Source organism: Mastomys coucha, unplaced genomic scaffold (assembly GCF_008632895.1).
Source record: "Mastomys coucha isolate ucsf_1 unplaced genomic scaffold, UCSF_Mcou_1 pScaffold21, whole genome shotgun sequence".
NCBI classification, from domain to species: Eukaryota; Metazoa; Chordata; class Mammalia; order Rodentia; family Muridae; genus Mastomys; species Mastomys coucha.
The window spans coordinates 86,938,912-86,952,652 of record NW_022196904.1 but is presented as its reverse complement, the minus strand read 5'-3'; the positions used below and the strand labels follow the sequence as shown (position 1 = coordinate 86,952,652).

The 13,741-nt window shown below is 51.0% G+C and overlaps 1 protein-coding gene across 1 annotated transcript in view; it reads left to right on the top strand.

Moving 5' to 3' along the window:
* Positions 1-13,462, top strand: part of Capn5 (calpain 5) — a 58,618-nt gene extending 45,156 nt beyond the window's left edge. The window contains exons 5-13 of the mRNA XM_031387444.1: positions 1,684-1,876; positions 2,792-2,985; positions 3,430-3,507; positions 5,251-5,446; positions 6,095-6,217; positions 8,313-8,509; positions 9,196-9,311; positions 9,749-9,885; positions 10,950-13,462. Coding sequence (XP_031243304.1) covers positions 1,684-1,876; positions 2,792-2,985; positions 3,430-3,507; positions 5,251-5,446; positions 6,095-6,217; positions 8,313-8,509; positions 9,196-9,311; positions 9,749-9,885; positions 10,950-11,132 — 1,417 coding nt within the window. The 3' untranslated portion in view covers positions 11,133-13,462. The remainder of the gene's footprint in view (positions 1-1,683; positions 1,877-2,791; positions 2,986-3,429; positions 3,508-5,250; positions 5,447-6,094; positions 6,218-8,312; positions 8,510-9,195; positions 9,312-9,748; positions 9,886-10,949) is intronic.
* The last annotated feature ends 279 nt before the right edge of the window (positions 13,463-13,741 follow it).

Sequence of the window (13,741 nt, the reverse complement as noted above, 5' to 3'; positions counted from 1 at the left end):
TAGTGTGTGTGTGTGTATGTGTATGTGTGTGTGTAGTGTGTATGTGTATGTGTGTGTATGTAGTGTGTATGTGTGTGTGTGTAGTATGTATGTGTGTGTGTATGTGTGTGTATGTAGTGTGTGTGTGTGTATGTGTATGTGTGTGTGTAGTGTGTATGTGTATGTGTGTGTATGTAGTGTATATGTGTGTATGTGTGTAGTATGTATGTGTGTGTGTATGTGTGTGTGTGTGGAGTCCTGAGGATGGTGTTGGACACATCCTGGCTTGCTCTTTTGCTTTACTCATTGAAGCAGGGGCTCTCAGTCAAACCCAGAGCTCACTGATACAGCCGGTCTTGCCAGCTAGCTTGCTGCCTACCAAGGCTGGAGTTACAGGTACCCACCCCCCACTCCCCACATCACTTCCATTTACCTGGGTTCTGATTTTGAACTCTCGCCCTTGGGCTTTCCTGGCACCCATGACCTGCTTCCCTGTTGTAGAATGAGTGTGTACCTCTTAGAGTAAATCCAGTCGGCACAGAAGAGACCGCTCCCTTCCCGCTCCCTTCCTGCTTTAGGTCATTGTTAGCACCTGTGCCTCAGGCACCTCTTTTATTCTCTGCACCCGAACCCCTGTAACAAGGACAGCTCGTTCAGTGTCATTCTTGTTGTGAGACTGGCTCTCCTGTAGGCTTTCCCTAAACTCACTATGTAGCAAAAGCTGGTCTTGAACTCACAACCAAAAGTGCTGAGGTTCCAGGCATGTGCTACCCTGCCAGCTTCTTTTAACATCTTTGATGCATTTTTGTTCATAGGCATCCTTACAGAGCAGGCACTGTGTTTGCAGGCATGTCTTTTCAATGCATACTGTTGGCACTGTACTGTGTATCTGCTACCCATGTTCACAGTCACGTCACACATAATAAATAATTAGTGACTGACATATTTTCAAAGTTCTCTCAAAGAAACTGAACACAGATCTCCCAATTCCCGCATACACTTCATCCCATCTGGCTAGAAGCTGCTCTCAGGAGTCATCGCTAACACCTCAAAACATAATTGGGTCTGGCTGTAGTGCTTTTGCAAGCATCACAAACAAGCATTTCCCCTACCCCAATGATTCTTTTCTAGTACTTTCTAGAATATTCCAGGGCACAGATACAACATTTATTTTTTAAAACCAAAATCATTTCAAAAATAAAATCAAGAATCATGTCAAAAGATAAATGAACTTTTAACATGTTTAAGAAGAATCAATAGATATTTGAACAACTGGTGAAGATAGGGCTCTTAAAGCCTAGGCAATTTGAGTCCTACAGTGCTGGTGCTCAGTGGGGATGAGGGGGGGCTTGGGAGGTGTTCTTTTGCTTTGTTTGTCTCTTTGGTTTAGTTGTTGTTCTTATTTGGTTTGCTTTTGACTCTGTGTAACCTGTCCTGGAACTCACTCTGTAGACCAGGCTGGCTTTGAACTCAGAGATCCACCTGCCTCTGCCTACCGAGTGCTGAGATTGAAAGTGTGCAGCACCACTGCCCGGGCTGGGAGCCTGGGAGTTAAGACCTAGGCTCTGGTATTGGCAGCGCTGCGCCTTGCTATGAGACTGTAGCAGTCTGCTTGATCTCTGAGCTTCAGACAGCTCCTCATATGAGTTAAGATTCAGACCTGCTGGAAGTCTGAGCTGGCAATTCCCTTCCTGTTGTTCCCAGGCTGGCAGGTTGTTACCAGGCCCTGGACGGAGGCAACACAGCCGACGCACTGGTGGATTTCACAGGTGGTGTTTCTGAACCCATTGACCTGACTGAGGGGGACTTGGCCACCGATGAGGTTAAGAGAAATCAGCTCTTCGAGCGTGTGATGAAGGTGCACAGCAGAGGCGGGCTCATCAGTGCCTCCATCAAGGTAGAGAGGGCTGCAGGGAAGACCCCAAGCCCTGGATGGGAGGGAGTGGGGCTGAGCTTGGGCCCAGCTAGCTCATCGTAATGACCCTTGGCTTTCTGGGAGATGGAGTAGTTGTAGAGCATAGCCCCTCCCCAGAGCTGAACAGCAATGCAAATCGAAGCCTGCACCGTGCAGTGCCCACGGCACCATTCATACCCCATTCAGACTCCCGTAGGCTTGTATCTCTCTCTGCCTTTGAAGTGCTTTGTCAAGGTATAAAGTGTCAGAAGTTAAGGGGAAGCCGGAAGCCGTCAGTGAGTCTCTAATCCTTTAGGTGAGATGGTGTTCAGGAGAGGCCTCTGCTCAGTCACTGCTGGGAGAAAGGTGGGTTCATTGAACCCAGGATAAGCTAGCTGTCTGCAGAGCTGCTCAGCTGGCTCTCTAGAGACATGGGGCCCTGATTTATGGCTTCTGCTGAGTTCTGTGGTATAAACCCTCCCATCAAGGTCAATGTCCTATTGCTTATGTTTTCACAAACATCTCTTAGCATTTCTGAGTATTACCACCAGGCACGGTGCTGCACATCTGTCATCTCAGTACTTGAGATTTGGGAGGCAGAGGCAGGAGGATTGCCCCAAGTTCAAAGCCAACCTAGTCTACATAGAGAATTCTAGGCCAGCTAGGCCTATGTATTGAGACCTGAAAAATTCTAAATATATAGCAGTCAGCTGCAGTGGGGCAAGTTGGCACCAATATACTCTGGGGGGACTTCTGTGTATGGTCCCCTGGGGTTCTGACCTCTTAGCAAAGCAAGTGCTTTCTGTGAGGCTGCAGTTCCCATCCCTACCTGAAGGGGGCAATGTGGCTTCTTAGCCTAACTCCAGTGCCTTAGCTTAGATTCCAGTGTGACCCTCCTGTCTTGTGTTTGTTCCGCAGGCGGTGACAGCAGCTGACATGGAGGCCCGCCTGGCATGTGGCCTGGTGAAGGGCCATGCATATGCTGTCACTGATGTGCGCAAGGTGCGCTTGGGCCATGGCCTGCTGGCCTTCTTCAAGTCAGAGAAGCTGGACATGATCCGCCTAAGGAACCCCTGGGGCGAACGGGAATGGACCGGACCCTGGAGTGACACGTGAGGCCCATCAGGGTTGGGGCTGGGTACAGGCACAGAGGCAAGGACAAGAGGTGACACTGGACTGGGCCTTGTAGGGTCTGGGAGAGATGCTCTGAGGAAAAAAATAGGAGACTTACTTTCTAGTGTAAGCGTGGTGTCTCGGGGGTGGGTTCCTCAAGGACAGTGGCCTGGAGAAGGGTGACATGCATTGTACTTGGACAGTGGTCCCAAGGGGTCATAGCACCTAACCAGCTATGAATTATTCTCTGATTTCATAGAACTGGCATAAAGAAAGATCACAATCTCTAGTGGGAGAGAACAGAGGCTTCTTAGCTGGGCATAACCTCCAATTCTCTACCCACAGTGCTCTGCAGGTGGCTTGGCCCAGAGCTCTCCCTTGGGGAAGTGATCCTGGCAGGCCACTCCTCTTATACTGTTCCCTCCTTGATACTCACACCCCAGGTCAGAGGAATGGCAGAAAGTGAGCAAGAGTGAGAGGGAGAAGATGGGCGTGACCGTGCAGGATGATGGTGAATTCTGGTGAGTGTCCTGTCTCTTGAGTTTGGGATAGGGAGGACCTTCTTGGGGCTGGCAGGAACACGGGCCAGGGAGTCAAGGGCCAGGGCCTTTATCAGTTTACTGTCTATCACACTACCTCTCTGACCCGTTGCCTCCTCTGTAAAATGGGCTGTATAGTGATGGGTGCTTTTACCCCACGTCCTGTCTGCACACCTGAGGGACACCAGAACTGTCTGGTCACCCAGACTGAGTCTTAGCAAGCGAGCCTCAGAGCCAGCAGCCAGTCACCCCAGAGCATCATCCCTTGCATCCATCCCCTGCATCTGTTGGCTTGTGTCCATCCTGCATCCACCCCCAGTGTCCATCCCCTTACCCCTACCCCTCTGTAGCCATTCCCTACAAACCCTCCATCCATTCTTCTGTCTCCATCCCCTGTGGTCCACCATTCCTTATGTCTGCCTCACAGATCCATTCCCTGCATCTATTTGCTGAACCCGTTCCCTAAATCTATCCCTCTGAATACATCAACCTGTGCCCATCCCTCGCATCCACTTTCTCCACCCATCCTGTTGCGTGTACCCCCGCACCTACCCACCCACTTGCTTTCTTCCATTCATCCTTCTGAATACATCCCTTCCTCTGTTTCTGTACCTATTCATTCTATAAACCCATTCATTTCCCAGCCCTCTGTACCTTTTCATCCTATATCCATCCCCTCATCCCCTCTCCATACCTATTTATTCTCCCGTATCTATTCCTTCCTTTGTATGCACTCCCCTACCTGCATCCTTTGCACCCATGTATTCCCTTCATCCCTTCCCTCAAATCCATTCTGCCAGCATTCTATTTGGACTCTGTTTGGTGCCCTGCTCTCCTTCACATCCCCTTACAGGAGGGGAAAGTACAAGGTGCCTGATGTGAAGTACATGCCATGCAGGCCCACAGGCCAACCAGGAGCAGATGACAGTGGTATTAATACCCTAAAGAAGCCTCCTTGTGCTGGGGTGGAGGAGGCTGGCCAGGCCCTCTAGTCTGCGCTGCTGTGGACAGAGCCCACTTTGTGCAGTCTGGCTCAGGGGTCAATTGAGTTAAAACATAGCAACATTGCTTCTCCATGGGAGAAGCTGCTTTTAAAGGCATTTCTCAAGCATATTCAAACTGTATTTCCTCTGGCACTGCCCATGCTCCTGGAAGTGTGCCTGGCAACAGCCTAGTCACCGCCTTATGCTTACCATGGAGGGAGGGTGGGGGCTGTCTACTATCAGTTGGTTCGGGCCTTGGAAGACATGGAAGACAATGGGTAGAAGCAGACCGTACATGGTGTACACACCAGAGCTGGTGAGAAGACACTGCCCACCAGTCCTGACAACTTCACTTCATGGCCCCACATGGTGGAGGGAGAGAACTGACCCCCACAGGCTGACCTCCGACCTCCACATGTATGCCATGCACACTGTGCCCTCCCCCCAACAATAAATGTTCTAAACTGCAATAAAATGTTAAGATGCACATCCTGATTATTAACACTGTGAACAGATGTCACAGTCAACACACCAGCTACACGCACATTCTTGTTTTGCTCAATGTCCTGCCATCCCCGAGAGACAGGCAACTGTTGTTAGGTTCATCCCATTTTACAAATGAGGAAGTTGAGGCTCAAGAGAGATTTTGGGGTCTTGGTGGCGTTGTATCCAGCTTGCTTGTGTATAGCTGTGTTTCAGAGCATGGTGCGGTGCACCGAGCTCATTCCCTTCCTGCACTTAGGATGACCTTCGAGGACATGTGCCGGTACTTTACCGACATCATCAAGTGCCGCCTGATTAACACATCCTACCTGAGCATCCATAAGACGTGGGAGGAAGCCCGGCTGCATGGTGCCTGGACGAGACATGAGGACCCACAGCAGAACCGCAGTGGAGGCTGCATCAACCACAAGGACACTTTCTTCCAGAACCCACAGGTGGGCATTTGCAAGGAGCCCACCCTGTCTTACCCTGCATCAGCCATGGACTTGAATGACTCAGTGATATCCATGGCTGTCTTTGAGCCTTGTTAGGATGATCTGTGTGTGGGGGCGGGGGGGGCTGGTGGGCACTGTGTGAGGTCACGAAGTCACAGTCTGTACTGCATATGGTCACAAGAGGAAACTGACTCTCAGGGACTCAGAGCTGTCTTGCCCAGAGTCTCAGGCACAGTGAGAGGCCAAGTAGTGGTCAGACCCCCTTGTTTTCATAGTAACCCAGTTTGGCTATTCCCAGGAAGTGTGTCCAGGCTGTGCTGCCCCCGTGGGAACTCTCCCCAGCAGCTTCCTCCACTGCAGTCCGTCTACTTAGTCCTTAGACTCAGTGTGTCCTTATTGAGCGCCAACTGTGTGCCAGGCTCTGAGGTGAGCACTTACATCTCACTGAGCTCTCCAGGTCTTCAGTCACAGTGGCCACTGTATGAGTTAATGGGCTTGTCTCCCAGAGGAGGGACTGACTTGGAATGCTGATGGAATGGCCTAAGTTCATGCTACCAACATGGCTGGGCTTCGCTGGAGTCTAGGTTCCTGAGATCCAGGAGGCAGACCAAGGCTCACTGTGGATCTCTTTTCATGGCCACACCCCAGTACATATTTGAAGTCAAGAAGCCAGAAGATGAAGTGTTGATCTGCATCCAGCAGCGGCCCAAGCGCTCAACTCGCCGAGAGGGCAAAGGCGAGAATCTGGCGATTGGTTTCGACATCTATAAGGTGAGATCTGCAGGCCCACACCACTTGCAGTTGGCCTGGGCTCTGTGAGGTCTTGTGTGCCTGGTGGTCTCACTACCCCTCCCCCAGGGCTAGGCCTCTCATCTCCTGTAGTCTCTTGTGTTGGAGGCCTTTCCATGCTCAGGAGTAGGCAACCTTGTACAGAGACCGGCAGACTCACCATAACTCCCCTGGCTTGGAAGTTGATGTCCTCCATGCATGATATTCAGAGTGGGGAGACAGTTGGCATGACAGATCCTCCCATATATGTCAGATCTTCAGAACTTATGGAACCAACATGGATGTGAGGCACTGGTGCATGCTTGCTCCCTAGCATTCAATGTTTATGAGAAAACCATTTGTTTACTCCCCTGTGCTGGCTTATTCATGTGTTGACTCTGTGACATGACATTCTGCAACATTTTGTGTTATGTCATGCGGTGCTTTTCCGGGAACTGTCTAGGGCATTCTGGCAGTTGGTGGTGTCATTTCATGGCTTTGGGCTGGGAGTTAAGCATGTCATGATAAGTAGGCTTCCAAGATCGGGAAGATAAATTCTGAGTCACCCACTGGATGACCCACACTGCAGGTAGCACCACACCATAGCCAAAATGAGATAGCTACTGAACAGTTCATCGGTGAGCTCAGTACACAGTACAGATGTGCTGGCCAAACAGGGCGTCCGTCGCATGTCCCTCCTGTCGGGTGAATTGAGATAGTGCAGGATCTGAAATTGAAAAGGCATACATTGTTTCTGGAGTTTTCCTTTTGCTATTTTCAGAGCATGGTTGACTGTAGGCAACTGAAATCATGGAGATTGGAACTGTGGATAAGCAGGGTTGGCGGTGGGGGAGGGGGAAGCGACTGCATTTGGTACCTTTGTGACAAAACTCCAGTGTCAGGCTGGGTATAGTGGCACATGCCTGTAATCCCAGCACTTAGGAGGTGTGACAAGAGAACCAGGAGCCGCAGGACATTCTCAGTTACAAGGTGAGTTCAAGCCTGGGCTGTAGGAGACCTTGTCCCAGAAACAAAACAAAACAAGAGAAAGGCTCCTCGGGTAAAGGGGCTTGCTGCCGAAGCCTGGTGCTGGAGTTTGATCCCTAGAACGCATGCAGAGGTGAAAGGAGAGAATTAACTCCACAGTGTTGTCCTCTGACCAATACCTGTGTGCTGTGGCATGTATGTCCCCCATCATACACACACACACACACACATATAATAAATAGTTTAGGAAAAAAAAAAGAACTTGTAGGGTCATTGGGATCACCAAGGGATTTCTCACCCACTTCTAAATTATTTTTCTTGAGATAAAATTCATAGACCACCTAATTGAGTAATCTAAAGTATATAACCTAGTGACATCACTAGACTATCATCTTTGTGAAGAGACAGTCCATTTCAGTAAGTCATTGCCACCCAGTATGATAGAGCCTTCTGTGTGGGTCTCTGCAAAACACCATGGCCAGCAGAGTGTTCATCCATGGGGGCAAGAGAGAACTTCAGTTCAGTATGACTCAGTAGCTGACATTGGTCCAAACTTCAAGAGACTGACACTGGGTGGTTCATTTTAGGCATATTTAAACAGCACAATTTGGGGAAAAAAAGTTCTCTGGTGATAAATCAATGCTGTGGGCACAATAGAGCTTAAGACATGGCTACATGGGACATCTTCCTAAGGATAGGTTCTGTAGATCTCATGAGATATCTTCCTAAGAATAGGTTCTATTGATTGACTGCATGGGACATCTTTATAAGGATAGGTTCTATAGACTGCATGGGGCATCTTAAGGGTCTGGGGTGGTCTCAGTCATACAGACCACCAATTTATCAACCACCTCCACTCCCAGCCTTCACCCTGTGTGTTTAACATGCCTGGATCCCTGGTGCTCATCTGTGAGCACAAGGACCTCTGTGCTTTCCACACCCTTCTCCTCGGCCCTAACCAAACACTAACCTAATCTTGTCCTTATAGATTTGCTAGTTCTAGATATCTTCTGTCCATATGTCCTACTGTCCTTTTGTGGTAGCCACTGGGAGATGGGATAGACTCGAATGTGGGGTTCTTTGTGGCCCATCTCCTCCTGTCTTCATGCAGGTGGAAGAGAACCGCCAGTACCGTATGCACAGCCTACAGCATAAGGCCGCCAGCTCCATCTACATCAATTCGCGCAGCGTTTTCTTGAGGACAGAGCTTCCCGAGGGCCGCTATGTTATCATCCCTACCACCTTTGAGCCAGGCCACACTGGCGAGTTCCTGCTCCGAGTCTTCACGGATGTTCCCTCCAACTGCCGGTGTGTAGGAGCTGGGGCTAGTGACTGTATGCCCCATGCTGGGCCTGGAGGAATCTGCAGCCTCAGCCTGTCTGTGTCTGCTCAAGGCATGGTGCTCAGGCAGCAGCATCCTCAGGGATGGCTGTCCATTGCTTCTCTCCTCCCCGGCTTGCCTGCTCAGCTTCTCTTGGTTCTGACTAGGAACAGTGACTCATATATGCATTTAACAATTTACAAAAAAGGCTTGTTTTACTTACCATCTCACACCCCAAATAGGAGACCTTAACCACACCATTTTATAGATAAGTGGGAGGCCTAATCACTCCATTTTAGAAAGAGGGTCTGGCACCATGCTGTCAGTGGTAGTATGGACCAAGCCACCCACCCAACTGGATTTTAACACGGGTCTTACCATTACTACCACCTGTCCTATGGAGACTGGCTTTGGGTGGGTGGGGGGGCGCAGTAGGCTGCTAAAACCATTTCAAGGATGAAAAATAATATCTATGATGCCCAACAGAGGACGTTTCATGTGAAAAGTGCTAAGTGCACTGCCATCCTGAGAGGAGGCAAGGCAGAGGAGCTGGATGCCTGTGGGAGTGGGTGGTTGAGTTTGCCATGAGGTTTGATGAGATCCTTATTTTGAACCCCATCTTCACATCTGTCCTTTTGCCACCCTTCCATCCCCCTACCCTGCCCTGTTTCAGGGAGCTACGTCTGGATGAGCCCCCTCGGACCTGTTGGAGCTCCCTCTGTGGCTACCCTCAGCAGGTGACCCAGGTCCATGTCCTGGGGGCTGCTGGCCTCAAGGACTCCCCAACAGGTGAGCTCCCCTGGAGATTACCTCAGGCCCTCTCTACTTCAGTGTACACCCCAGCCTCCTAAGAACCCAGCATCTGCAGACGCAGCCATCCAGGAGGGTGATGTGAGGTTCTGTAGAGAGGTCCACCTCCTGCTTCCCTGGAGCCTCCATGTGGTGGGGACATCAGATAGCCACTGGGGGTTCAGAGACAGCTTCTCTAGGCTGAGGAGATGTCACAATGAGAAACCCGTGTACGGGGGACTGCAGGCCAGAGGCCACCCTATACTTTAACCTCTCCCTGGCCCTAACAGGTAGAGGGCTAGGAAGCTGGATGAAGTTCCTGTGTCCCCTTCCCCTTTGTGACAAAGACCAGGTTGGCATGTCACCTCCCAGACACCTGTCCCGTTAGGCTCTTCACCAGCCCCATCCTCACCTCAGTTCTGCAATCCTCTCTGCAGGAGCAAACTCATATGTGATCATCAAGTGTGAGGGCGAAAAGGTTCGCTCAGCTGTGCAGAGAGGGACCTCGACACCAGAGTACAATGTGAAAGGCATCTTCTATCGCAAGAAACTGGCTCAGCCCATCACCGTGCAGGTGAGACCCACTCGTGAGCATATTCTGCCCCCTCCCATAGTCTCTCACTCTGATTGATAGGGCTCAGGGCAGAGGAGCCTTCCATATGAGCCCAGGTGTTGCCTTGCCCCAACCCTTGCTCCTCTGTAGTCAGTTTGGATCTGAGATCCAGCAAGGTTGGTCTCCCAGCTGAGAACAGGTCAGCTCTTTGCTGACCTGGCCCAAAGCCTTGGTCACTCTCCCTCAGAGCTTCCACCAGTGAATCTACTTGAGAAGGTGACACTGAGGTCATGTGTGGCATGTGGCTGTCTCCTCAGAGCTCCGGGGAGCCGATCTCAATGCCAGTGACCTTGGGGACAGCTCCTTTCTCTCGGTCCAACATGGCTGGAACATGGTGACTCTGGGCTCATTATCAAGGAACCTTCTCCTCTGTTCCCCGGGGCCAGAGCAGCCTCTCTCTGGGCAGGAAACCATCTGTAAACAAATGCGTAGCACCCTGTGGGAGCTACAAGATTTTCCAAGTTTTCTTAACACTCGGTCCCAGTGGTTTAAATCACAGACTTGTAGATACTGAGTCTAGAAGGACCATTAGGGGCAGGTAATTTAACGCAAATATTAAAATGAGGTGCTGAGTGTGGCGGCCCATGTCTTAATCTCAGGAGACAGAAGCAGACAGACTCTGAGTTTGAGGCTAGCCTGATCTATGCAGATTAGACTGCTAGCGAGGACTACATAGTGAAATATTGTCTCAAAAAAAAAAAAAGGGAGAGAGAGAGAGAGAGAAAAACGGAAAGGAAGGAAGGGGGCTGGGGCAGAACTAGGTCAAGTTCAAGGTTTAACCTCCCCCTTCAAGGTTACTAGAGATAGTAGTGACAGATTGAGCTTTCTAAGTGGTAACATGCTCTTATGAGGAGCCTGAGGCTCTGGAAGAGGGCACCCCATCAGTCCAGGTCATGGGCTTTTCCCTGACTCGACTTGCACTAAGCGAAGAGGCTTCTTGGTCCGGCTGCCCTCACGCCCCACCTGCCCTAGGCTATGTTCCTGGTCTTAGATAAACACCCCCTTCACCTTCTGTCTCCCCTCAGGTTTGGAATCACCGAGTCCTAAAGGATGAATTCCTGGGCCAGGTGCACCTGAAGACTGACCCAGATGACCTGCAGGACCTCCACACCCTCCATCTCCAGGACCGCAGTAGCCGGCAGCCCAGCGATTTGCCAGGCATCGTAGCTGTGCGCGTCCTCTGCAGTGCCTCTCTCACCGCGGTCTGACGTCACCCTGCCTGTCCGGCCCCTCTACTCCTCACCACTACTCGCATGTCCCCACCTGGCCTGGGACCAGCCTGGGAACCAGACACTGGGGCCCTTTACCCACTCTTCCACTGACCTACTGTGTGACCTGAGGAGAGCCCTGCCCTCTCTGAGCCTCAGTGTTTGGAGGGCCCCAAAGAATTCCTGTCTTGTGGGGGAGTTTTCTTGCCTAAGATCTAAAGCAGCTAGCTCTCTCTACCCAGTGGGCGCTGCTGTTAAGGGGCTATCTGTTGAAAACATTTCCCCGGCTCTGCTGTCTGCCGGGGAGTGCCAAGATGTCAATTGTTTACACACGAACTGCCATGCCCCAAGCCCCTTCCCTCTCCTTGTTTGCTATGGGGGAGGTTGCTTCCCTCCCCAGATCTTTGCTATGTAGCTTAGAGTGACCTTAACTCCTGATCTCCTGCCTCCACCTCCTCAGTGCCGTACCACTACACCAATTTATGTGGTGCTGGGTATGAAACCCAGGGCTTTGTGCATGCTAGGCGAGCACCTACCAACTGAGCTACATCCCCAATCCCACTACACCCCATTTTAAAACCATCTTGAAAGAACCCTTAGTGGGCATACGTAGGAGACATCAGCTCATTGTCTAATGCTGGGCCTCCATCCATTTAGTTATTCAGTATAGGCTTGCCCAGTTAGCCCACTGAGCCGCCCTAGGCTTCCTGATTCTCAGGTCTTCTTGGAGGTAGATCCCTTCCTGAGCATCAGGCTCTGACTTCACTCTCGCTCTCTGAAGAGCTATTGTCATGCTAGTAGAAAGTATGATTTCCCAACTTCTACTCATGATGTTGAAAGGAGTGGCCTGGGCCAGGCAGGTTGATGTAAGGCTATGGGAGACCCAAGGGAGATGGACACCCGCTGCCTCTGCTGAAAGACCCTGGGGTTGTCATGCAAGAAAGGACTCTAGGGTAGATGGTACCAGGCCTTCAGGGTTAGATCATCTGTCGGGTGTCTTAGATGGGGACTTCTCACGACCAGAGGGCTCTCCACCAGCATCCCCCAAAGAGCCAAGGAGACCACCACACTCTTATTGTCCGGACCAAAATGTTGCTCTCAATCCTCAACATTTGATACTCTTAGCATTTAAAAAAAACTCAGTGTTAAGGGAGGTCAGCCCACACATTTGTTCTTTGCAAACTCGTTTTGTTGGTCTTCTGCTTTTATCTTGACACTGAGCACGAGAGGGCACGGTGGCAGTGGGACCTTTCCAGAAGAATCTCAGAGAAGGATGGAGATGAGATGTTCATTCCTGGCTGCCGGCTGCATTCCTGAGGCGAGCAGTACTGGTGCTGTGGCTCACAGGTCCCCTCTGTGCCCTCCTTCAGCTTCCAGACCAGATTTAGTAGATTTAAAAAAAAAATACAATTGGGTCATCAGCCGCAATTCCTTTTGGAACTGTTACATTCTGCCTCTGGTCCCTCTGACATGGTCCCCTTCCTGGCTGGAGGTGCTGGATTCTGACTGCCATCTTGCTCCATGGTGGCTCTTCTGGCCTGGGACCTGGTCCACAGGAAGGGCTAGGAGGTGAATTAAAGATAAGAGATACTCCTCCTGCACACTTGGGCCTTCCCTTCAATGACCTGGGCCTAGGGTTGTGCATTCCACCAGGAGCAAATCACTTCGACCTCCCGTGCCTCAATTCCTCCCTCTGTAGCATGGGGCTGGCAACTCCTATTTGTGAGGACTCTTACAAGGATAAGAGCAATGCCACACCACTTCCACTGTGTGTCAATCTATCGTATATTCCGCATGGTTCACACGTTCACTTCTCAATGGCTATTGCCAACGAAGACTGCAGTCAGGAATGGAGGATGAGCACTTGCTTCACAATCTTGGGTCTCAGGGCCTGACATGTGGGTCTTAGCTCAGCCATATCCCTCTGAGGCAAGGGCAGACAAGGACCAAGTAGCAAACGTGTAGATGTGTCTGTCACCTGGCATCGAGCCACTGCCCCCCACCTCTAGCAGAACTGGGTCAGCAGCCCTGTTCTTGCTTCCTCTCTCTTAGTTAGGCCAGGCTGGCTCCTGGCTGTGAAGGAACCTCTGGTCCCCAGGAAGCCTCGAAGACTGGACAGGCGAGGACAGGGTGGAGCAAGGATAGCAGTGGCTTTTTTCACCGTTTGCACCCAGGAGGCCTTGTAGTGTTCCAGCTGCAGGTGATCAGTCCTGCTGGGTACACTACATGGATCACCAGGGCCTGGCCTTCACTCCTCCAGGCCACAACGCCCTGGGGTCAAGGGAGAGGAACTCTTATCTTCTCAGAATAAATATTACTGCCACTCTAGAGGGATCTTTGTGCGTCTGTTTCATTTTCTCGGTACTCCAGCCCCACATACATACACAAAGGTTAGGTCAAAAGGGACAATGTGTGACTGACCTCTGGTCAGAAGAACGAGCACGGAAGGCCTTGGGAATCACAGATAAAGCTGGCCTCCCTGATTGCCTAGTCAGTCAAAGCCCAGCTCTGTGGAATCCTTCAGGTTCCCTACTGCCAGTCAGTGTGGGGTGGGCTTTGCTGAGCTCTGCCCATCCCAGGCTCTGGGGACATGGAAGCACAGTTCCTGC